Below are 24,819 nucleotides of genomic sequence, written 5' to 3' on the forward strand. Positions count from 1 at the left end.
GATTCATGTTGAGTTTAACTTTCACTCGTTGCTTTCTTTCCGTTTACTAACTGGTTGGCTGGTTTTTAACTACTCATATGATGTCGTGATAATGGTCTCAGAATTCCGTGACACAGAACTTTGACTAAACACTCGACTAACAGTATTATTTGATGCCCATGCAGTGAGAACAGGCTCGAATGTAATTCTTATTCTTTCTTAACAGCTCTGATCAAAGACATACTACAAAATGAAATTCATAAAATAATTTGATTATACAAAATTAAATAGAAATAAAAAAAGTAAAATTCTTATAATTTAATTGTTAATGCTGTGATGGATTGGGTGTACCAATGATAGCAGCTCAACCCGTCACCCATCCTCCTGCAACCCTGAATTGGATTAGAGGTTCACAGAAATTAATGGATAGATATTTGTTAACAGCAAAAGCTGCTAGCGATGCGCATCTAAATGATGTTCTGCGTGGCTTTTTGGAAAACACTGTTTTAAAAATGAGTGACTGCTTTGAATTTTGCGGGGTGTTATTTATACGCGAAGGAGTCTGAAGAGTGTGAGATTGATAAGCAGATTGGTTCTGAGTTGTCAGCGGCTCGGTTAGACTGCCGGGGTAAAGAATAAATCCAGTCTCAGGCAAAGCTTTTAGTTTCAGTGTCAATCTGTCAGTCACGAGCTGATCAAAACCAAAGAATGAGATCAAAGGTCTGAGCAGCTGTAATGAGTTTCAAACAGTGTACGGCTTCAGAGCAGACGCCCGAGAAAAAATAGCTTCAATGTGTTCTCATCTCACGGCGTCAAATACCGCCCCGGCATGTGACTGAAGATTGCCCTGTCATTTGTTGGTTCTCTTTAGGCGCTGAAAGCTGCTTGGCTGTGTGTGGTTCAGGTTGAAATGTGATCTTTTATGACATTAAATCTGCTCAGTGGAAAAATAACATGTTTACCCACGGTGCACTGTTGTGCAGGAACAATGCTAAGAAGACGCAAGCAGCTTTTACAGAATGGCAGGATTTGGCACCATGGAAACAAGAACGCGCCAATAGTTTTCGTAGGATACTGAAATGGCGTGGAAGTTGAACACCAGCAGAAAATGGCTGACTGGGATGCTACACTAAGCATTTTTCCTTGTAAAATAGGAAAGATAATTTCTAAAGCTCTGAATCCAGAAGTATAAAATTAACTTTCCTACTTTTTTTTTTCCTTTCTTCAGCAAGATCAACAACAATCATAAATTCTAAAATCCCCTATTTTGCTCTAAATCCCCTCATTTTGTTCATTTTTCTGTAAAATTAGGAGGAAATGCAACACAGCATTGTAAAATTAGAGGCTTTTCTCTGCACAGTGTTCAGTTGGTGTGCAAAAACCCTGTTAGTAAGGTAATGCTGTCAGGTGCTTCAGGATTGAGCGGATTCTCAGATGCTTTCCTGCAAAAGTGTTCCAGGCATGTTCAAGGAGAAGAAGAAAAGCCTTCAGGCAGCAAACACCCCAAGGACTACACATCCCAGCAAGAGCTGAGAGATGTGGCTCAGGGGAAGGAAATATTGGCCACTTTGCTTTGCTGGCTGCCACTTTGGACAACTGTGAAAATGTGGAGAAAAGTGGTTGGATGAAGCATTTATTTAAAAAAAAACAAAAAAACACAATTTTAAAAATAGATGTTCCTTGTGGCTGTGGAGAAGTAGATTCATGGAGTGGTCTGTGGTTTTGTTGGTGGTTCAGAGAAGACAGACATGCTGCATGAATACAGTCAATGCCAGGAAAATTAGTGCGGTTTCCAATCAATACTTTAATGGACAAAAGTGTACTGTCTAAAATTTACAGTTAGAAACCATTCAGCACTCACTAATTATACGCAGTATTCACCTGATGCAATCATTTTAGATGTAAAGCATATAAAGCTCTGTTGCTGGAGGTCTGCTGCTTTCAACTCTGATATATTTTGTAACCTTTGGCTTGAGCGATCTCAGTCACAATGTACGTTCGGAGAGTTTTGTGGCGCCAACTGGCGACATCTCCACTGGGATAAATAAGAACCATATATAATGGCCCACAAAAATAGCATGACATAATTCACTATTGATTTGCTCTCCTGGCTGGCTGATCTTCATTTTGTGACACTGGAGTGCGGGGAACTGTGAGGCATTGGCATCGATCAGACGGAGCCGCCAAGGCAAAATTTCATTTTCGCAGATGTGGCAGCAGTCTTCTGTATTCCATACTGTGACACGTGATGTTGTTTTAGGAGTCAAATATATTGATCTGCTGCTGTGTTTGTTCCTAAAAATATCAGACATGTCTTTCAGCAGCCTCTTTGTACACGTTAATGTGATCTCTCATACAAATAGCAGATTAGAGGTGCGACTGCTTGCATAGTTTGTTTCATATTTATGTGCCTGATCTGGCATGTAATCAGTAATCGCCTGAACAACTCATCTTGGAGCAATTTTAACACCTTAGATAGAAATCAGATCTTCTTGCCTTTGGTCTAGAAAGTCATGTGTGTTCTTTTGAGTCTGATTGTACGGCTTGAATCAGTTTTTGTGCCGATGAAGTAAACATTTTATTTTAAACTTTAATACTTTCTTTCTTTTGCTTTAGTCTTCATTTTATACTTAAGTTTTTCCATGTTCAGAAGAATGTGGTATATTTACAGTGTTGGGCTGTACTAATATATAGCAATAAAATTTATATTCCTGGTTACTGAGCTTAGAGACTGTGGTGGAGGTGTGGTCCCTGGCTCAGCTGCAGGGGAGGGGTGGTACAGAGACCTTAAGCGGGTGGTGCCGGGAAGGCAGGTGAGGCCACAGGTGGTGACGATCTGCTTAATAAGACGTCTCTTTTCTTATAGTGAAGCCGGAGACTGGAGCAGGAGATGTGTGTGCCGAGACAAGCTGCGAACAGAGAGGCTCAACCTGTGAAAGTGCTATTAAAAACCCATAATCGTAACAGTGTGTTGGGTCCGTCTTTACAGAGACTAAGCTAAAAACAACCAGAAGAGCTGACTGTGTAAATCAGAGACATCAAACTTAGTCCTTCAGAGCTCAATTCACTCCTTTGAAAATTTTTAATCTAGTCTGTATATAACTTTTAATGTTTTGGTCCCCCTAATTGTAAGCACACCCTGTATATGAAAAATGGATATCAGTTCCACATGTAAAGAGTGAAATCATTTGGCAGCAGTGGATAACTGTGTTTGCAAAAAGAATGATCATAAAGAAGTCTACGGCTCCTTTGATCTGTAACCTCAGTAAACACTTGATCGTCTTTTGTTCTCGTTGATTCTTCATCATGTAAACATGATAATGACGTTGCTCATCGACAGGCAAATCTTCTGATTAGCAAAGCAGCACCTCTCCTCAGTCGGATCCTCTCCGTACTCCTGATGCCTTGTTTTAACAAGCTAAGATAGCAATAGCAAAAAAACATCAGCTCAAAGTTTCAAAAATGTAACAGAGCAAAACAGTGTGCGACAGCATGGTTGCCAAATCCATCTTTTATATGCAGTCTGTTGTTGTAGACATCAGCAATATTTACCACAAAAGGCAGGAAAAAGGGAAAGGTGATTTCAAGAGGTTCCTAGACGCTTGTCCAAAAATTCGGGTTATTACCTCAAAATAGTGTTAGGGTTGGTCTGAAAGTTTCTCACTCCAAATGCTAAGAAAGTAACACAAAATCCACAAAAAAATAAATAAAATTTGCAATAATCCCACATTTTGACCAAAAAAAGAAAAGAGAGAAACAAGAACAAATGTTTAGTGTTGGAAATAAGCTTCGATTGAGAAACAATATTCAGTCCTGAAAGAGTGATGTATTTGCTATGACACATCTCTGTTTTGCAGGAACACAATCTGAGCCATCATATTGATGTTCGAGGTTTTGAAAAAACTGACTACAGCACAATATGAGATTCAGCTCAGATAAAGCGATGGAGCAAAAGGCAGTTTAAATTTTATGAGCAGTCTATTTTAGTGGCAGAAGGCTGCATGGTACATATAATCTATGTAATCAAAGGTCTTTTTTTTTAAATAAAATGTACCACACAGAGTTGTCATGTTCAGGCCTGTGAAACAAACTGTGTAAAACTTTCAGACACACATGCAAGAACAAAATGAAAAGATTCTCTGGTTTGCTTTACACCTGGATGGATGGATGCATTTGGTTTAATAAATGACCCAGGAGTCATATCCAGGCTGGTGTGTTGTGAGTTGGCTGTATGGTAGCCAACTTGTATAATTGTAATGAGAACGCATTATCATTATTTTGCTTGACTGAATGATATAATGGCTAAACAACTTTAGGACTTCAATTGCGTTTACTCTTTCGATAAAGTTAAAGCAAGTCAACAAATGTCTGTGCCTTCATGTGATTCTTATTTCCCACTGTGGCCTTTAGTGAAACTGAGGTTGACACCCTTGTAAACTGTTACACATTCCCTCAGCTATGAAGTTCACATCTTGTCACTTTCATTCATCAGTTAAAATCTCTTTTTGTTTTATCCTTCAGGGCACTATTTGTGTTATCATGTCAGAGTCTCCAGTGAGTGTGATGGTGTTTTTCTGAGAGAAACACTAGAACAAGTGACAAGAGCAAGTCTGATGGCTGCCATTTGAAACTCTTGCACTTGCGTTCTGTGTGTTACTGGATGGTGATGCACATGCATCAGCTTGCACAAGTGTTTGGAAGTGCACGTTTCCATTCTGTTTCATGACAGATGTCTCGAAACCGAGCAGGGTTTATGTTGCCAAAGTCATGTTGCCACGTTTATCTGCAGTATATGTTTAAGGCTGTTGTGACTGTGGAGCTGTTGCTTTCGGTGCAGTTTGTTTCTCCAAGTTTTAGCAACAAAACATGTTGTAGCTTCTCAACCGCTCCATATGTGCTGATTTTGCAAAATGACGTCTGTCTGCTCCCAAACAACGAACATGTCTGGATGGAAAAGCTTTTGGATGTTTGTTTTTCAAGGATCCGCTTGTATATAGTTTGTACTGTTCAGCTTTGTTTATATAATTAATAGAAAAAATAACTTGATCTGAATCCAGCCATCATAAGCCATCATTTCCAAATCTCGGCTTTCATGAATTGAATATACTTTGAGGTTTTAGAACTAAAAGCTGGCATGCCCCAAAAACAGACCATGTTGGAGTCTTGAGCTGGCAAAGCAGGAGCAAGTAGGGGGAAGAAGCTGGAGTAACTGGTGGAGAGTGGACGGGCACATGAACGGTGTTGTTTTGGTGTGAGACTGGAGCGGGCAGTGAGCTGTGAAGAAGGACGGAGCCAAGTTACAACTAAGAAAATCTTTATAAAAGGGCCAGGAGTTGCTACCACACCGGTGATGCAAACAGTTTGGCAGGAAGTGAGTGAAAGGAATATAAACACTGCAGCTTGATGAGTACTTGATTGAAGCCATGTGCGGCAGTCCTGGTGCCGGTGGAAGAAAGCCACACCCAGGGCTGCACACAAACACTGACCTACCTTCTCAGATTGTGCATCCTTGATTCCTTTCCTCACCTCATCTCCATGTGTGTTAGTCCCTCTCATCAAAGACTCAGTAGTGGAAGAGATGCAAGGAGAGAGGAGTCGAGCTTTAGCACGTTTAACAAAACGAACTGTGCTAGCTTCAGAGACATCATTTTAAAGTGATTCAGGTGAATCTATTAAATATGACGTGCGGCTCATCTACACCATCTACCACTGCGAGTAGCACTGTTCATGTCTGAATATAATTAGGCCTGCCATGAATGAAATTCACAGCGTGGCTAATTGTGACAAGAAGATTGAGCTGTGATAAATTCATGTTCTTAATTTATAAAACACACATATGGCCTCGACACACAAACAGTGAAGGGCAGACAGTTTGATTACACAGCTGATCATCTTAAATACCTGAAACAGCTCATGAATACATATCTGCAGAGTCCCCCTCTCACCGTGGTTTTTAGATGCAGCTTTTTCCATTTGCAATATGATACAGATGCCTTGCCTTCAAGTATCAGTCAATACTAGTGCTGAACTAGTTCCAGTTTAATGAGTTATGAAATATTGTTAGGAGTTAGGAGATACTCTAACAATGTATCCCTAGTTTGTGTATATTGTGCAAAGGGTGTTATCCTTAAGGATGGCACACTGAGACTGATTTCTGGCTGGACACGGCACGCAATAGGATAGAGAAAAGAAACAAAGCTCATGAACATAGAAAAGGAGAAGAGAGAGAGACAGAGGCAAAAAAAGTAGGGCAGCACTGCAGGCATGGGCTGCATAGCAGTGTACAGCAGTACCTCTTTTACTTTAGATCAATATTTCATGTTATGTTCTTTAATAAAGCAAACAAATAAAAATAGAAATGATCCTGTGAAGTCTCAATAAAAACACATTAAGCCACCTGTTGGGTGAACACCACATGAATAAAACATTTCTGTCCGTGAATGATGGCTGGAGCAATATGATTCAAACCAAAGACATTTCTTTGTGTGATTTATTTCTCCCTACAGATGGCCTCCCTGGAACAGCGCCCCTAGCGCTTTCCCCCGTGCTCAGAACAGCACAACCCCTGGCATCCTTGGCGACCCCTACCACGCCGTCGCCAGCACCTGTGGCCTCGCTGACAGTGCCGAGCAGCACGGCGGCCGCAGCCCCAGAGACTACCTCAGCTGCTGGGGGAGACGAGGGGCACTCGAAGCTAGATTCCCCGTCAGAACCCGACCTCCCGGAGCCCGATGCCGAACCCGAAGCGGAGACAGACGCAGAAACGGAGGAGGAGAAAGCTCGCCGTCTTCTCTACTGCTCCCTCTGCAAAGTGGCAGTCAACTCCGCGTCACAGCTGGAGGCTCACAATAGCGGTGAGAGACGTGTGCCAAGATTTGCCGCAAACGTGGAGAGTTTGAGTGGATGACAGACCTTTTTTTTCTCCCCCAAACTTGAAACAAAACAACAAAAGTAAGGTTGGCTCTGCTGTACGAATGAGGCGTTTACCTGCTGGTTGTGTTTTTCTCAGTGAACACGGACTCTGCATGATTGTTTCATTGCTGGGTTCCTTCAGTGTTCAAGCGTTTGTTTGTCGTTATTGTAGAGTTATCTCCGCTGTCTTCAGCAATCATTCCGGGGCTTGAAAAAAAACACAATTCTTCAATTATCCTTCTGTAGTTTCCATAGGAACCTTTTATCAAACTTTAATCAGGTATTGTGAGACATCCTTGCTTTTGAAAACAAAGCAGTCATTGTTTCAAACAAATTTCTCATACTGCATTCACACACAAACACACAGACACAACACAGGGAAATGACAGTACACTGAGTCATCTTTGCTTTCAGTCTGAGGTTGTTCCTCTGCTTCTGCCTGCGATATCTTTGTTTTAAACATTGACTTTTTCATTAAAGTTTCAACAACATAAAACAGTCAAATAAAGATTTCTAAACAGTTTCTCCACCATGAAAACACCGAACACTTACTGAAATACTCATCGGGCAGCTGGATTTCACAAGTGACCACAAAGCTCTACACGAATTCACACAAATCAAGCATCTTCATTACAGAGTATTTGGTCATCTCATAAACATTCGACCAGCTTTGCAGCCCATTGTTGTCAACAGTATTTTTAAGCAGTTGTAAAAGCTAAAATATTCCGTTTGCTTTTGATTAAGGAAAAGTCCGTCTTTGGGTTCAGTGCTTGAGTTCAATTGGCAGTGACAGTTTTGCATAAACTTGGATCTCCTTCTTTTAGCTCTTCAACCTGTTGGATTACACCACGGAGCTACAAGAGCTGGACCTAAATATATCTGGATTAAACGAATGGCTTTCAAATAGCGGTTGCATCGTTTGCCAGAAGTTTGCCCAAAAATCATTTCAATTTGAAATGTAGTGATTTCCTGCTGAATAATGAACAGCTTAACATGCTAATTTACTGCATAAGTGCCCCATATTAGTGACATCTGTGTTGATGACTTGAGCTTCTGTTTGAGTGAAACTGAAACAAGTTCAGAAGAGTTTTTGGTTGAACCAGTGAACCAGTCTTGGCCCTTGTAGCTAAGTGCTCGGGGAGGTATCGTTCCAGGGAGTGACGTACAACCGGGCCCTTACTCTCTAGCCCTGAGGAGTATTTGGTCAAAAGGTCAACTTTCAGTGCGTTTAATAGGACTGTTCACTTACTTTGATCTGTGACATAAGGATAATATAAAAGTTGACCCCTTTTCCTCAGGTGGCCTCTGTTGAGTCAGATTCATGTACTGACCAAACTGCTTCCTGTTTGAACCTGCAGGTACGAAGCACAAGACGATGCTCGAGGCCAGGAGCGGTGTGGGTTCCATCAAGTCTTTTCCTCGAGCAGGAGTCAAAAGCAAACTGGCTACATCCTCCAAATCATCCACAGGCCTGCAGAACAAAACGTTTTACTGTGAGACATGTGACGTGCACGTCAACTCAGAGACTCAGCTAAAACAGGTGAGAGATATAAACGGAGCCCGAGACACTCGCTCAGTAGTAAACTGGAAAATGGATTTCTGTGTAAAATTGATCACAAGATCTTATTAAACAAGCAAAGCCGGATACGGATTAGACTGACATTAAATCAAAATTTTTATAATAATATGGCATTTTACTCATCATGTTCATCGTGCATTATAAATATCAAAGAAAATTAAAAGTCATCAACGTCTTTTTTTTATTATTCAGTGAATCATTTGGCTTTTGAGGGAGCAGTCTCGAAATATTCTAATTTGTGAAAGGATTGATTTTATTTCCATATCTGTCAAACACATTCCCTGCATTTGGAAATGGAAATAAAACCCAGTGCATGACATACAATGAAACTTAGCTTCATATTTTCATTGCTATTATTAAAAAAAGGTCTGTTTGGAGGTTTACCACTTTCTTTAATGCCATTGTGACTTTATTAGATCAGACTGGGGGAGGATATATAATAAGTTAAAGTAAAAACAATATGTTTGATTGAATAAATGTGTATCCAAATGAGTCATTTCACAGTTTAGGGGAAAGGAGGATGGCTAGACTGGAAAACTGACACAAACATTAGAACTTGTAAGTGCAATTTTTCTATGACTGCCTTTCACTAAGGGTACCACAGTGGTATTGTGGTTAGTGTCAGTGGTTTGACTCTCCTCGTCAGTTTGTTGTGCGTAGCTTCCATTTTCTCCTTGTGCCTACAGTGTCATATGGACTGTTGAAGATCTGAAACACAGAATGCAGATAATGCAAACAAAAACCAAACTACTTTCAGCTGAAAAAAGGTCAAAGACACAACAGAAGAGCAGAAAATCCTGGAAGATAAACACAAGAACTCAGATTATAAATAGTAAGCAAGGTAGCATGGAGAAGCATTCGCAGACAGCTCGACAAGGACAAAAGGAAACAAGGCTTTACATACAGTACACAGCAGACTAATTACTCATGAGAAACAGGAGGGAGAGGAAAACAGGTGATCACAATTAACAACAGGATAAAACAGTCAGGGAATCAGGGGAAGACAGAAAGGAAGCAAAAGTGACACCAACCAAAGCAGACATGAATACCAACTCTAAACAAAGATATACGAGGACGGGAAACAAACACAGTACAAACACATCTCATAAACACAGTATGAGAGGGAGAAACTCTGGGAAAACTGCGACTATAAAATAATTACCATTGGCATCTCAGACTTAAGAAACCGAGATGGTCATTGGGCCTTGACACCATCTGCTACTGCACTGCAGGCTGACGCATGAAGTCTGTGTTACAGTTGGTGCAAATCAATTGGGAGGTCCTGGTTTAGGTGGTTGCCACAGGGCGCATCCTCTCTGCAGTGACCTGACCTCTCCAAAGATCACCAGGCAGCGGAAGAGCTTTTCCTTTGTCCTTCTTAAAACATAGCTTGGGATGACTGACTTTTTATGGTGCTCTGAGCTAGCTGTCCACAGCTAGCTTCTTATCCTCCATGTGACAAACATACCCCAACCAACACAGGCAGCGTTGGTTCAACAAGCAGAATGTGCTTGGCTGTTTCAGGGTGTCTTGGTGTGAAATGCAGTCCTGTCATCTACCAATCTTAAACCTGAATATATTAAATAACAAGTCCTTGTTTGGTTAATTGGTGATCTTTAACTTGGCCGCAGGTGTGAGTGTCTGTTTTTCAGTGCCATCTGAGACTGCAGATGAAGGCAGGAAAGCACAGTACACTACATTATTATTTTAAACATATTACTATAAAACTTGCAGTTACCTGCAGCTGCTGGGAGAACAAATTCATCCTCGCCTCGAGATATGAACCTGCCGCTTATGGATGTTTCTTTCAGTTGAGGATTATTTTATTATTATTCTGTGATGTTTGAATGTCTGAATCTGAAAAATGGTATTTTGTTCCTCTTTGAAAACGAACTTATATAAGGTCACGTACGAGTCAGACTGGATTTTAAGAGCAACTAGTAATGAGTTTTGCCTTTATTCCTGTTGGATATCTGTCTGAGGTCTTTATGAATACGGAAATCCTTAAAAAATTTTATAAAAAAAGCTGGTTAAAGTGTGCGGTCAAGGAGTTGCCTGTTTTAATTTTAGATTAAGTGAGGTACGATAAGAGGTGACAAAGATGCAACTGTGACTGAAATAGCTTCGTGTGTATCTTTATAGCTCCTGCGGGACGCTGTGCAAATCTTCTTTTCTTGTAGTGCTGATCATTCTGTCATGTGGGGAACGTCTTCTACAGTAGCTGAAGACCACTCTGTTTAGTCTGAGCTAACCTCGAGTTCTCTCCCTGAAGACAGACGGGATTTGTATGAATTTTTCATGCGAGGACTTTTGCTGAGTACTTCTGAACAGCAGCAATTCTCTGTGAAAAGAATCCAGCATGAAACATTTTAGTTAGAGCTGAAAGCAGAAGAAAAGTATGATTGTTAAGCCCACTGCAAGGACTTGTGAAATTTAGACACAGCCAGAAATTTTCCTTTTGTTGTCAGCATGTACCCACTCTGAATTTGCTGGCTTTAGGTCAGACTGTAATTCTGTCTTCTGTTTTATTGGTTTATTCAGATCTGGCCCGAATCTCCAAGGGTTTCAAAATGAATTGTATTTAACAATGGGATATACTGTGGCATTTAGTAAAAAGCTCTGCAGTGTAACTTGCAGCGATAGAAGTGCAGACATTTTCACCACAGGTGTGAAAACCATAAAGCTGTAAGATCTTTTGCCATGAGTCAAGAGGTATGTTTTTGGTTATTGTACCTCCTTTTCTGTTCCCCGAGTGATGCCTCCCAATCTATTTTCATTTGACTGTTTCTGTACAAGTACAAACCATGTTCACATTAACAGATTGGTGCACACATTCAAAACACTTTACCACATTTGCACATTTTATTGCTGCGGTACTGCAGTTTTAGGGTAAGAGGCTGTCTCAGACAGATTGTTATGAAACTGAATGTGGATATTTTTCAGTAGAGCATGAAGAGGACTCCCTGCTCTGTGTGTTGGAGGTGGTTTAATGATTAAGTCAGAAAAACAAATGACTTAATAGTCATTTTAATATTGGAATAACCGCAGTAAAAGGACAACATTAAAGTGTGACTCGTTTTGAATCTGTCTCTCATTTCCAGCACATCAGCAGCCGGCGTCATAAAGACCGAGCAGCAGGTAAACCAGCCAAACCGAAATATAGCCCCTACAGCAAACCACAGAAAGGCCAGACCAAGCAGCCGGTGAGTCACTGCACACCTCTGTTATCTTATCAGCAACACGGGTCCAGACTGCTGCGTTACAAAGCAGGATTTAGCCAGATTTAGCCCTGGGTTTTTTAGCAGAGATACACCAACTTCAATTTTCTGGGCCGATCCTAAATTTAGGAAATATAACTTACAGCGTACACCTTTCATTTCTTTGTGGGAATTTCTAATTTATATTCACAGTAAAACACTAATCATGTGATAACATATCAGTTTTTCTCCATTTGTGCTCCAGGTTAGAGGAACTTTTATCATTTTTACTCAAACAAATCTCGGTATAAACTGATTCTGGTTAATAGTCAGAGCAGAAAAGAAGTAACTGCAACTACCTGATCTAACATGCTTTACATGTTTGTCTCATAATGCTACTCTGTGGTGGTGTTATTGACTGATAAGAGTTACAGTTGATAAATGGTGAATAACACTTACTGTACCTGAAATTACTGGAATACAAATAAAGGAAGTCTTCTACAAGCAGACGCAGGTCGAGCTGTAGAAACTGAATGTTTCTGCCTTGACGTTAACAGACTATTATGTATTACATGTGTTTTATGGAATATCTGTGTGCCATTCATTTTTTTTGTATCGATTTAGGTGTTTACACGGCACATTACTACCAAGCGTAACAATGGCAGGTTGCAGCAATCAAAGCTCAGCTTATAGACCGATACATGTGACCCTGACCAACCGAGCTTTGTGTTAACAACCCAGTTTGAGATTGTGGTTACCACAACGGCGGTTATCAGCTTGCTTTGTTAATCCACCTTAAAAAAAGTTGTGCTTGTCGTGTCATTTCAGTCTCTGTAAAAATGGACTGAAGTGTTGCTTGCTTTGGACATAGAGGAAAAAGTGATGCAGATCTTTAAATATATATATATATATATATATATATATATATATATATATATATATATATATCCATCCATCCATCCATCTTCATCCGCGGCCGGGTCGCGGGGGCAGCAGCCTAAGCAAAGAGGCCCAGACCTCCCTCTCCCCAGCCACCTCCTCCAGCTTATCCGGGGGAATACCAAGGCGTTCCCAGGCCAGCCGAGAGATATAATCTCTCCAGCGTGTCCTGGGTCTGCCCCGGGGCCTCCTCCCGGTGGGACATGCCTGGAACACCTCACCCAGGAGGCGCCCAGGGGGCATCCTTGTCAGATGCCCGAACCACCTCAGCTGGCTCCTTTCGATGTGGAGCAGCAGCTGCTCTACTCTGAGCCCCTCCCGGATGGCCGAACTTCTCACCCTATCTCTAAGGGAGAGGCCAGCCACCCTTCGGAGGAAGCTCATTTCTGCCGCTTGTATCCGCGATCTCGTTCTTTCGGTCACTACCCACAGCTCGTGGCCATAGGTGAGGGTAGGGACGTAGATCGACCGGTAAATTGAGAGCTTCGCTTTTACACTCAGCTCCCTCTTCACCACGACGGACCGGTGCAGCGTCCGCATTACTGCAGCTGCAGCCCCAATCCGTCTGTCGATCTCCGGCTCTATATATATATATATATATATATATATATATATATATATATATATATATATATAAGGGGTGCAACGATACACAAAATTCACGGTTCGGTTCGATACTTTGGTGTCACGGTTCAATATTTTTTTGATACAAAAAAAATGTTCATGCCTTTTTAATTTGTCATTTATTCTGCATATATTATTATAAATATATATTTTAACTCAAAAGTACAGTTTTTAAATTTAATGTTGCTGAAACAACAAAGTAATAAAAAAATAAATCTAGCTGATCGAGGAATCACTCATCTTTGGAAAAGAGTTTATTACAGAGAAATGGCTCTTTCCAAAATAAAAGCTATACTATACGCTTCTTCTGGGGTATATTCTCAGCAGCATATTAAACATATCAGGTCCCCATAAGGAGAATCACGTGCTAACGGCTGTCTAAATGACTCGGGTAAAGTTAGTAGCATGCGTGCTTGTTGTTTTTGTCTGCTTCCACTTGTCTTTGCACTAGGATGATGTCAGCTTAAATGAGCAGTCATATTCGTTTGTTCCCACTAGTGCTGTCAGCGTTAATCTCGTTGAAATGACGTCAACGCCACAACACGGCAAATCTCCGTTAACGCCCTGTGCGGGGCTGGACGGCCAACACCTTAACGAGCTAACTGCGCTAACACACTAGTTCCCACGCATGTGATTTAGCATTAACTTAACTTCTGTCTCGCTAGCTTGCCCTGCGCTCAGTGAATCTGCGTTCGACTACTCCGCCTAGGCTGCACTGTCGAGCGCAGATCCACTGAGCGCTTAACACAGACAGCATCGTCAGAAGGAAGAGCGCATGGCAAGCCAGCGAGACAGAAGTTAAGCTCTCCTTGCAAAATGACAAATTGAACCTCCCCCACCCTCATTCAGATCTGGCGTTTGGAATTATTTTGGTTTTCATGTGACGTATGACTCTGAAGGTAAGCGCATCATGGACTAAAGTAAAACAGTATGTTGAATGTGCCACGCAATGCTCAATTACATGGGTGGGAACTAGTGTGTTAGCGCAGTTAGCTCGTTAACGTGTTGGCCGTCTAGCCCCACGATCAGGGGTAGCTCGTTAAAGGAGATTGCCGTGTTGTGGCGTTAACGTCATTTCAACGAGATTAACGCTGACAGCACTAGTGGGAACACAACGAATATGACTGCACATTTATGCAGACATCATCCTAGTGCAAAGACAAGTGGAAGCAGACAAAAACAACAAGCATGCATGCTACAAACTTTACCCGAGTCATTTAGACAGCCGTTAGCACATGATTCTCCTTATGGGGACCTGATATGTTTAATATTGTGGCGAGCTCAGACAAGGAGGAGACGGAGGTGTTGTTTCGTCTTGCTTCCCGTGAGCTAGCCAGGGAGCACAGCCGTTTATCGACATCTGCAGAAGAACACTGCCGCTAGCTAACTGCTCAGCGCGGCAACCGCACAGCAACAACAACAACACACAGAGCGCCCTCTGACCCCGGAAGGACACACCGTCGCAGCGAGAGGGCGTCACCCGTCACTATGGCAACATAAACAAAACATAACTGTACAAACAGAACCCCGAACAGCCCTGACCCGCTACAATATGCTGCTGAGAATATAGCCCAGAAGAAGCGTATAGTATAGCTTTTATTTTGGAAAGAGCCATTTCTCTGTAATAAACTCTCTTTTCCAAAGATGAGTGATTCCTCAATCAGATACAGGGCTCACAAAATCGCTAGCCCGACGTCCCGGGGCTAGCGATTTTTCCAGTCGGGCTACCAAAATCTATCTCTGCCCTGCCCATCGAGCTATTGTAGGAAGGAAAAATATATGTCAATGCTTTTGCATTCTTTCAGAAATGTAGCTGGGTAATTATGTCGTTGGCATCGGTGAGCCACTGTCAATATGTGACATATTGAAATCGCGTTTGAATTTGCGCTTGTTTTTTTGCTTTCACTTTGCAATCGCGCAAACTGTGTATAGAGAGCTACAGCACTGATCTGTGAGTGATGATAATTTGCGCACCAATTCCTCTGACATCGTCTCATCAATCGTTAGCTTACTATGCAAACATGACAAGTGAAATCTCCCGCAGCAAGCTTAAACATACGAGAGGTTGATCGCGCAGAGAATTGCTGAGCTTATGTGTGTGTGTGTAAAAGCAGCAGGGTATATATTTTAGTTCTGCTGAGCCAAATAAGACAGGTCAGGGTGAAGAAGTGACAGCCAAAGAAAAGCTTACCACAAAACGGAAAAGTTATGACAAATCAGACTATAAGGCAAAAAGAAAGTGCAGCTTTATGGTTTCATGGACAAAAGAATTTCTGTGGCTGCAATATGACAAGCTAAATAACCAGGGCTGCACATAAGTGGTCCGCAGGTGCGCATTCGCTGTCAAAATAAAAAACGCGCACAAGATAAGAAGTTGCAACGGGTGTTTGCGTACATAAGATTTTCAGGAGGAGGACAGACATTTGTTTAGAACTCTTAAAGATGTCGAAGAAGCTCCTTTAAGCAATTACTGTGATGTTCCTCCACCTCCAAAGAAATGTCAGAAGGAGTCCGAACCACAAAAGAAGCGCGTATTCTCGGAAAAGTGATTGCAGGAGGTGAGCTGGCTTCAAACAAATGATGAACGCACAGAGATGTGGTGCGGAATGTGCCGTGAAAATCCCGCTCTAGCGGACAAAAACAGCCTTTTATATGGACGCAAACGCGCATTGCAACTTCTTATCTGGTGCGCGTCTTTTATTTTGACAGCGAATGCGCACATGCGGACCACTTATGTGCACCCGTGTAAATAACATAATGTTCTGCCGGGTGTGTTGTTGGTTTTCTCTCGATTTCTGAGTCCACAAGCGCCTTTGTTACTGGGACCAGTCATTTTAAGAAAGGCCCCCATTAGAACCCATGAGAAATGCAAGAAATGCATTATTGCTCAGTCTGCAATATCTTTCCCAGAACAAACACCAATTGCAAATAACATACTAAAAATAAACCTGAAAAATCTGTTTAGAACAGCGTACTATGTTGCAAAGAGTGAACTACCGCTGGCAAAATTTAGCAGTCTTTGCAAACTTCAAAAAGCAAATGGCCTCGATCTTGGTTCCACTTGTCTCTTACCCGTGACTTCAGTGGAAATTTCAAATTCAGGATCTGACACAGACTGATTCAAGTCCTACACAGTTCTTACAAGTTCATAGAAATTTCTTTTCAATTAGAACCAAGTATTTGAGTTGATGATTGTAATTTTTATACAATGTTGTAATTTGTTTTTCAACAATTTTTTGATTAATGTTTTGTTTCCTTTACAATATTATACTTTAATGTATAATATTGTAAAGGAAACAAAACATCAATCAAAAAATTGCTCTCTTTTTTATTCGGGCTAGATGTATATATGTATATAGATGTGTGTGTGTGTGTGTGTATATATATATATATATATATATGTGTATATATATAATGTGTGTGTGTGTGTGTATATATATATATATATATATATATATATATATATATATATATATATATATATATAAAAAGAAGGAAATCGAGTCGTGCTGGCAGAAAATGGTTAATCCTGTGAATTCACAAGTTAATATATGGATTTTGCCACTGTCAGTGCTGCTGTTTAATATGCAGCTATCATGTATCAGAAATAAAGGTGTGAAAGCTACAAAGTGCGTTCAGGTCTGACGCACTCCTTTAGCCCAATGACAAAGGTGTCAAAACACTTCATCTAGTTTTTCACAAGATTAAAGTGAAATAAATGTTATTGACTGAATGTTCTCTGCAACAAATAATAGACTAATTGATTTTTCTAATCTGTGCTCTTGTGGCTGCGACTTCAGCAGCATAGAACAGACGTGGCAGCAGATTGGGAATTTTCTGCATCACCAACCGAATGCATGCAAATTCCAGACAGTTTGTGCTGCTCAGATTTTACTGCATGGCTTTATTTAGCAGTGTTACTAACGGCAGCCCATCAAGCTCCCTGTAAAATAAAAAAAAAACATATTGCACAAAACTATGAGCAGAACCCGCTCTTGACCATGTCACATGCTTAACATAGGTCACCATGGCGACCTAGCCAGGCAAATAAATAAAGCTGTTATCGTGAAATCTCTGGCTTTGGGCTCAGCACACCTTACTACCCCATTAATCTCCAACTAACCCCTCGGGGTATGTTGATCCTGCTTTGTTAGAAAGGCCATCGGTATCAACACAACAGGCAAAGTGACTCCCAGCTAATGGGCTCCTGGAAGACCGACTCATCAACCCACGAGCAGCACTTTGTAGATCCTTTGTCTTTCTCTCCTTTTCTAACCTCTTCCAGGTGCTGCAGCTTCTTGTTGTCGTACTTTGTTTTTGATTAAGCATGCTCAGTCCACTCGACGGTTCCTGTTTCAGTAAAATGTCAGCTCTCATAACAGGATCACCCCTTATCCAGCTTTTATTAAAAACCTGTGACAGTGTGCGATGCCATTTAATTTGAAAACTTGATATTTTATTGACAAAAATGGCACGGCTGAAGGCTTTTCTGAGCCAGCGTGCTGGAGGTGGAAGGCAGGCTCGCGTTGAACGCTGTTTAGACTTGATTGTAAATGTCAGTTTTAACTTATTTGGAGTGCCCCAGACTGTGGTCTTCAGCATCACAGCAGTTCATATTAGAGTCAGGCAAGCTGACAAACCGCAGAGTAAGAGAAATGCACTGAAAAGAAAACTTTCAAGTACTTTCTTGAGGTCATTGTTTAACTTTCTGGCATTTTGTAGAAAACTCGATCTCTCTCGCACTCCCAGCGAGTTGAGACAACTGCTAAAGGATTTTTGAGTGTCATATGACACATGATTAGCAGCATGCAATAATGAGCCCTATGGAATCAAAGTGGGGAAGATAAAGGACAGCCGAACTTTTCATCTTACAAAAGAGGCACCAGAAAAGCGCATTCATCACACCCACTGTTTGCTGAGACGAAGCATGGGGGTTACCAGTGTGGGGGAAATGACTTTTTCTGAAACCCATCATTGACTGAGTTAACGGAGAGGAGCTTCTCTGATGAGCACAGGGTAAAGAATGCATCCCACAGGGCTTCGGTGCCTGAATCAGTGATTGATAATCCATGACAAGTGCTGCCATACTGGTGCCATGAGAATACTGATACAGAAGATTAAGCCAGATAACTTTGGTGACCTTTAAACCCTTTTTTTAGGCTTTTCTTGGAGGTCAGACACTGTTTGTGTCCCTGTCACATCATGAGTTTTATATTCTGTCTTTAATTCCATTTTTTAGTCATTTTCCTTCTCTGTTAAAACTGTGAGAGTATATTATTAAAGCAGTTATCTCATTTTTGGACATAATCTCGATTATACGAAACACTGCCACTGAATTATTCTCATTATTAGGTCTGCAGAACTGGTTAGTAAGTTGAATAGGTTGAGTTGAAGATAACACGGCTCAACAATATTGGACACACTCTCATCTCAGCTGTGGCAAATGCCAAAACTGTTTCAATTAGCAGCTGATTTCTGACACCTGTTTGATGCCCCATTGAAGTCTCTTGCCTCATCTCACAGCCTTAGCAATGCTGTCAGTTTTCTGCTTATATGCATTTTATTTACTACAGTTAAGTTTATCCCAGTTTAGAGTTTGAGTATGTTGCAGACACCACAGCACATCATCTGCCTCTGTCTCACCCACTCTGCTTGTTCTCCATCGCTGTAGCTCCATGACCCTTCCTTGCTCCATAATTAATGTCCTTTGCCCAACATAGTTGCTCTCCCTGCTCAGTATCTGCTCAGACCATCTCAGCTTTGCCTCTCTAACTTTAAATCCAAACCGCTCGACCTGAGCTGCCCCTCTGATACTCTCATTTCTGAAAATCCTGTCTCTCCTTGTCGTTCAAACTAGAATCTTAGCATCTTCAACTCCAGCTACTTCAGCTCTGCCTCCTGGCAGCAGAGCAGCGGATTTTACAAAGGAAGATAAAACTGGAATATTAGAAAAATATAAGGAGCTTAAACACAGGATACAGACTGGAAGTAGCACAGCGGCTGTAGAGAGAACAGCGGTGTGAGCGTGTGAGAGGAAAAGCACTGCACATTTAGTTTATTTAGCCTATTGCTGTATGAATGTGTGAGACCTTTAAACAGTTTGGTCAGTGATACTGGAAGAGCTCTATTAGCTTAATAACGTTTACCCCATTCTAAGCCACAAAAGAAATCCAGCATAAATGCAGAATGTGGAAGTTATCAATATCACAACTCTATCATTAAACTTTGGGAGAATCTGATGAATTAATATTGAATATTTCATTATATAATTAGACTTTAGTCAATGTGCAAATTCAGGAGGTGCAAATAGATGTCCAGCTTTAGGATCACGTTCATGCTTATCCAACAAAAAATAGTTCCCAGCCAACAGAGGAAAAAATATCAAGGAATAAATTTTTACTTTTTTTCATCTGGGAAAAAAAACGTCCACTATCCATGCAGAGCTCTGAGAATTGATGCTATTTTCTGGAGAACTGATAGTCAATAGGTCATGATTTCATATCTATTGATCACTAATCTGGAATGTGACTTGGGGCTGGAACCCCCTTCTATTACAGGAAATCTCACGTTAACCCTGAAGTTACCTGGAGAAGATAAAATCCTGTTTCATAATAAAGGCCTCTGGTCTCACAACCAACCTGTAAACAGAAACTTAAGCAGGAAAAAGTAAATTTAATATGTTCAGTGAGCAAATACAAAGAGTTTCTGATGTGGTATGCAGGACCTATTTTAATTATCCAGCAGTTGAATAAAATGTTTGAACGTTGTAAAATGTGGGTCCAAGCAGACCGAGCAGGATTGGTAGTTTGTCTAATTTACAAACAGCAAAACTTGTCTTGATTTTAGCAGTTTAATTTAGATTTATGCTCCTGTCCTGGAAACTATTTGCTCTAACTTTAGATCACATTCAATAACCAAAAGCCATCTTGTTTTTTTTAAAATGAAAGAATATTACATTCTTGTATCGCTGTGAAAACGTAACATACTAGGAATTGTATCCTGCCTGGTTTAGAGTATACGTTTACTTTGTGTGACAGCTTTGCAGAGATGTCTTGATTGTACCGTTCCCTTGCTCTCTCTATCCTGTGCACATATAAGGCTGTATTAACTGTTTTTTCCCCTGTCTCCACCAGATAAAATTGATTTTGGGGAAGGAGCGCCAGTGTCACCCTCTGACCACACAGATCATACCCGCTCACCTGGCGGCAGTGGCAGCAGCTGCCGCAGCCATCGGCAACTCTTTCACGCACCGCACGAACAGCGCCACTAATCACACCCCGACCCCTGCGCTCTTTCAGACACAAACCCTGCCTGCTGCACTGCTCCGCCCAGCCCCCGGGCCTGTCAGGACCTCCCATCCACAAGTCCTATTTGCCCCTTATTGACCCGTTCGACCTAGCTGGAGCTACTCTGCCTCTGCTCAAGGAACTGACCATACGGGTCACCCAGACCAGACCAGGAGTGCTTTCGGCAAACGTACTCCTTCTATGCATCCAGAATACTGAACATCATCGTGTCATTATCGGACCTGTACTGTTTCTCACCTCTCCTCATGTGGATTAACCTCCATTCAGAGCATCGGGTGCTTTCTCATGCTGGATTTATTTCTCTAATCTCACTGGACTTTACATGCTTTCTGTGCCATCCTGCTGCCCATGGCTCATGCCTAGACCCCGGACTTGAACCTACATTGTACCGCAATAATATATAAGACTAACCCCGTGAACTATGCAGTGTCATTATTTCATGAAGCGAGGCGCCGTTTGAGCTAAAATATGGTGGGGATATGCTTTCTGTAAAGATGCAGCGTGGCACTTAGATCACTGCTTTGGTGGAGGATTACTGTCACTCATAATTTAAAAGGTTGTTACAAATTGTAGGAGTGAGCAAAGCCCTCCTCTGTTCCTGTATGCACTTTAAGCCCCTCCTCCGTTGATGTCTACATTAGATGGTTAGACTATGTTAGATGGTTAGTATATGTTGTACTGTGTTTTTTGTATCCGTTCTTGCATAAGTGTGTGTGTGTGTGTGTGTGTGTGTGTGTGTGTGTGTGTGTGTGTGTGTGTGTGTGTGTGTGTGCACGCGCACGCACGTGTGTGTGTGAGAGAGAGAGAGAGAGAGAGAAAGCTTTCCATCCACCATAAGCCATCCCAGTCGATATCCAGCACACATTGTCACTGACCATGTCTCGGGCCAGAGGGACCACAAAGGCTTGTCTGTGTTAACTGTCAATGTGTAAAAGGTGAACAGTTTAAAATAAAAGAGCCCTAATTTGTTAATGCTGGTGGCCATGACCAATTCATTGGATAAAATCACAGTTACAGTCATAGTATTCATATGAGCTTACAACATTGAGTTACATCAGCAAGTTCTGAATAATTCTTAACAATATTTGATCAACCAGTGTACAGCTGTGTAATTTCAATAATATTCATCCAGTTTTCAAACATTTCTAAAGAACACCACTAAAGTGAAAAGAAGATTATTTCCATGTGCAATAATTTATATGTGCTGCTATGGCTCTGTTCTGAGACCTTCCAGGCCTTCCACACGCATACGAGCATAATGGGATTCTCACATGGAAAGTGTCACGAGCATTTAATTCATTTTTAATAAAAAGCAGGCGGGTGAGATGGGTGGTGCTAGAGCCAGCGGGCGTGGTCCTGAAAGAGACTTGCTGTGTCGAGAACACGCCCACCCACGTTGAAGATCAAGAATATTGGATATTCGAGTTGGAGATCATGCTAAACTTCAAGGTGACAAAATGGGGAAAATGTAATTCTGGCTCTGGCAGAACAGCCACTGCCGTATAGTGCACATATTAAAATTTACAGGGACATAAAGAGGTTATTTATGATGGTGTTGGAGAAACCTGAAAAACAGCGAACAGTTTTCAAGGAACAAAGTAGGAAATGCAACTATTTCATGTTGTCAAACTCAACAGCGATGCTAAGTTGGTTCCATCTTGCAGCTGACTGATGCTTGCGAGATAAATGGTGTCAAGCAGTCTGGCTGCAGTGGAATTCTATGTGAAAAGTGTGCGAGGCTTGGAGAGCATAGAAGATCCAAACACATCATGAAGAAGATGAGCAGGATTGCAAAGTGACTTTCAGATGCCGCAGCAACTGTAGGCCCGGTAAAACAGCTTAAATAGTATGCTTTGAATTAAATTTACCAACAAAAAATATTCTACCTGAGCCTTGAGCTGATGTGGGTTGGAAATAAATGTCATCACCTATCTGTTGGGATTTTGGGCTAAGCTTCACTTTGTGGCTTTTTTAAACTAATTCTACGCTTTATTTTAATCTATTCTGAGCAAAAGTCAAGTTCAGAACACACGATCTAGAGACAGCAAAAATGAGTAAATGGAAATCCCAAATCACTGTACCTAAAAAACAAACACCACATATATACTCTGGTGCAATGAAGGATATTCACTCTATTATTGTTTAGTTTTTGCAAGGTTTGGATACACAGAGCGACAGTAGTGCACATGCATACACAGTCAGAATACAAAAATCAAACTGAAAACATAGAATTGAAATTCATCGCAGAGCACCATCCCCACAAAAACCAAATATGTTTCTGAAGAATGTTTGCTCAACTTATTTGTAGCATAGAGTGTTACTGCAGACACATATCTATAATCCTGAGGGTAAATATGCTACCAGCACATTTGCATTCTGCTGAAATATCAGAAATATAATGTTGCTTTTTTCCAGGGTTAGCGAGCACAGTTGATTTATTTTTAAGTGACATGAAACTTATTAATTCAGTGCAAAAATTTGCCCAAACAGGCTGCTATGGTGTGACTGACAGATGATTAATTGGACTAGTAATACAGCAAAGCTCATGATCTTGATAATTAGCTGAATGTAGTTATGTAAAGTCCAGCCAGTCAGGCACAGAGTCATTTCTTGTCATTTAAAATGGAAAACTTTAAAACTTTGAAACTGTAGTCCAGATAAAATGCTAATGAAACATTGGTGAGTTTAGGACGTGTTAAGCAAAGTATCCACAATGCAATTTCTTGGTTAGTCCAGAGGTGCCCAAGGATCTTGGTGATGCTGTTGGCTGCGATCATACTGTGAATGAGGGTAAAAATGATCACTGTCTGGAGTTAAAGGGAGCAATTAATGAAGTAATAACAAATAAATCAAATCAGGCAGTTTAATACATAACGATACAAACTGAGTTCCTTTTGTATGTGCTTCTACCCACACGTCCTTCTAAGTGATCTCATAGAGCTCAGAAAGTAAATTCATCTCATGGTCCCACCTGCAAGCTATACACACATCTGGTTTTTTCCTCTCATGCCTGATCTGTGTCCATTCAGTTGTCAATAAAGTTGTGCTCACTTCAGCATCTAGGTAGAGCACAGGAGCAAAAGCACAAAGTAATTTAACACGCAACTTTTCTCTCCGTAAGTATCGCCAAGCATATATTGCATAGCTCTGCATATGTTTTGCTAAAATGATCTGGTTATTTCACACATACACAGCAAACTGAATGATAATAATTTCATGCTATGTGAGAATAAGCCGTGTTCAGACACATATGTATGTGTTCTATGCACTGTGAAAAGTCACACTCAGGGATCAAACCACAAACCGTCCAATTAGCACACAACCTGCTCGACCGTCAGAGCCATCACAGCCTGGTTTCGCTCATACCGGGTTAGTTCAAGGGCGGCAGACGTCAGTTTGAATTTAAACTGATGATGCTCACAAGAAGTACTTGCCAATCGGAAAGTAGCCACGATAGCTCATGCAACATCTGCTTATATATCGTGAAATGTATTTGGCTAAATCCACAAAGAGAACTAAACCTCAGAGCCATCAGCCAATCTATGGGATCAGCACAGGTCAGCTGACTACAGCCTGTTCAGAGTCTGGGTGAATTGGAGCTCACAAGTTTGGTAGTTTTGAGATGACTCATTTTTTTCCTCACTGAAAACTGAACCGCTACCAGGATCTTATGGTTCCTCCACCTGCCAGAGCCCATTTTGAGCCCATGTCATTTGTAATGGTCTTGAGAACAAACAGCCCAAAACAACACCAAACAGACTGGATGTTTAAAAAAAAAAAAAAAAAAAAAGTTGAGTTGTAGCAGCAGGAGCTATGTTCGTATGATGTCATCGTAGTCTAGCATTCAGTAGAAATGATCATTGTACAGCCTACATGTACAAGTTTATTAGACCTATGCCACACAGAGCTCACAGTAAACTAAACAAAATTCTGAAGTCTTACTGTGTGTAGACACCTTAAGGGACTATTGTCAGCCATGAATAATTAGACATTTGGTACTCTCTAACCATTAGTGGCAGCAGGGCAGCAAATGTGGGAATGAGTCAAAATAAACTCGAGTGTGCGTGCTTATGGTAATGAAGGAATATGTCAGCCAGTGCAATGCTGTGGCTTACTGAGCTAAATCTCTCCGTTTGGACAAGACTTCTCCATCTTTATTCTCTAAGACGTTCTTAAAAGCCACAGTAACTGGCCATTAACATTTTTCTGCCAACATTAATCCGGTTCTGTCAAAATAAACAAGACAAATACATTTTACAGCGTGATAAAAACGAATGCATCC

The 24,819-nt window shown here is 41.1% G+C and overlaps 1 protein-coding gene across 1 annotated transcript in view; it reads left to right on the plus strand.

The window, feature by feature from the left end:
* The window catches only part of znf385d (zinc finger protein 385D), a 98,672-nt gene extending 77,163 nt beyond the window's left edge, over positions 1-21,509 (plus strand). The window contains exons 5-8 of the mRNA XM_085292591.1: positions 6,486-6,833; positions 8,250-8,431; positions 11,572-11,673; positions 20,364-21,509. Coding sequence (XP_085148717.1) covers positions 6,486-6,833; positions 8,250-8,431; positions 11,572-11,673; positions 20,364-20,615 — 884 coding nt within the window. The 3' untranslated portion in view covers positions 20,616-21,509. The remainder of the gene's footprint in view (positions 1-6,485; positions 6,834-8,249; positions 8,432-11,571; positions 11,674-20,363) is intronic.
* Positions 21,510-24,819: the final 3,310 nt, after the last annotated feature.

Source organism: Mchenga conophoros, linkage group LG11, assembly GCF_057382185.1.
Source record: "Mchenga conophoros isolate Kocher_MC1m ecotype Shallow Benthic linkage group LG11, M_conophoros_male_GT1.1, whole genome shotgun sequence".
NCBI classification, from domain to species: domain Eukaryota; kingdom Metazoa; phylum Chordata; class Actinopteri; order Cichliformes; family Cichlidae; genus Mchenga; species Mchenga conophoros.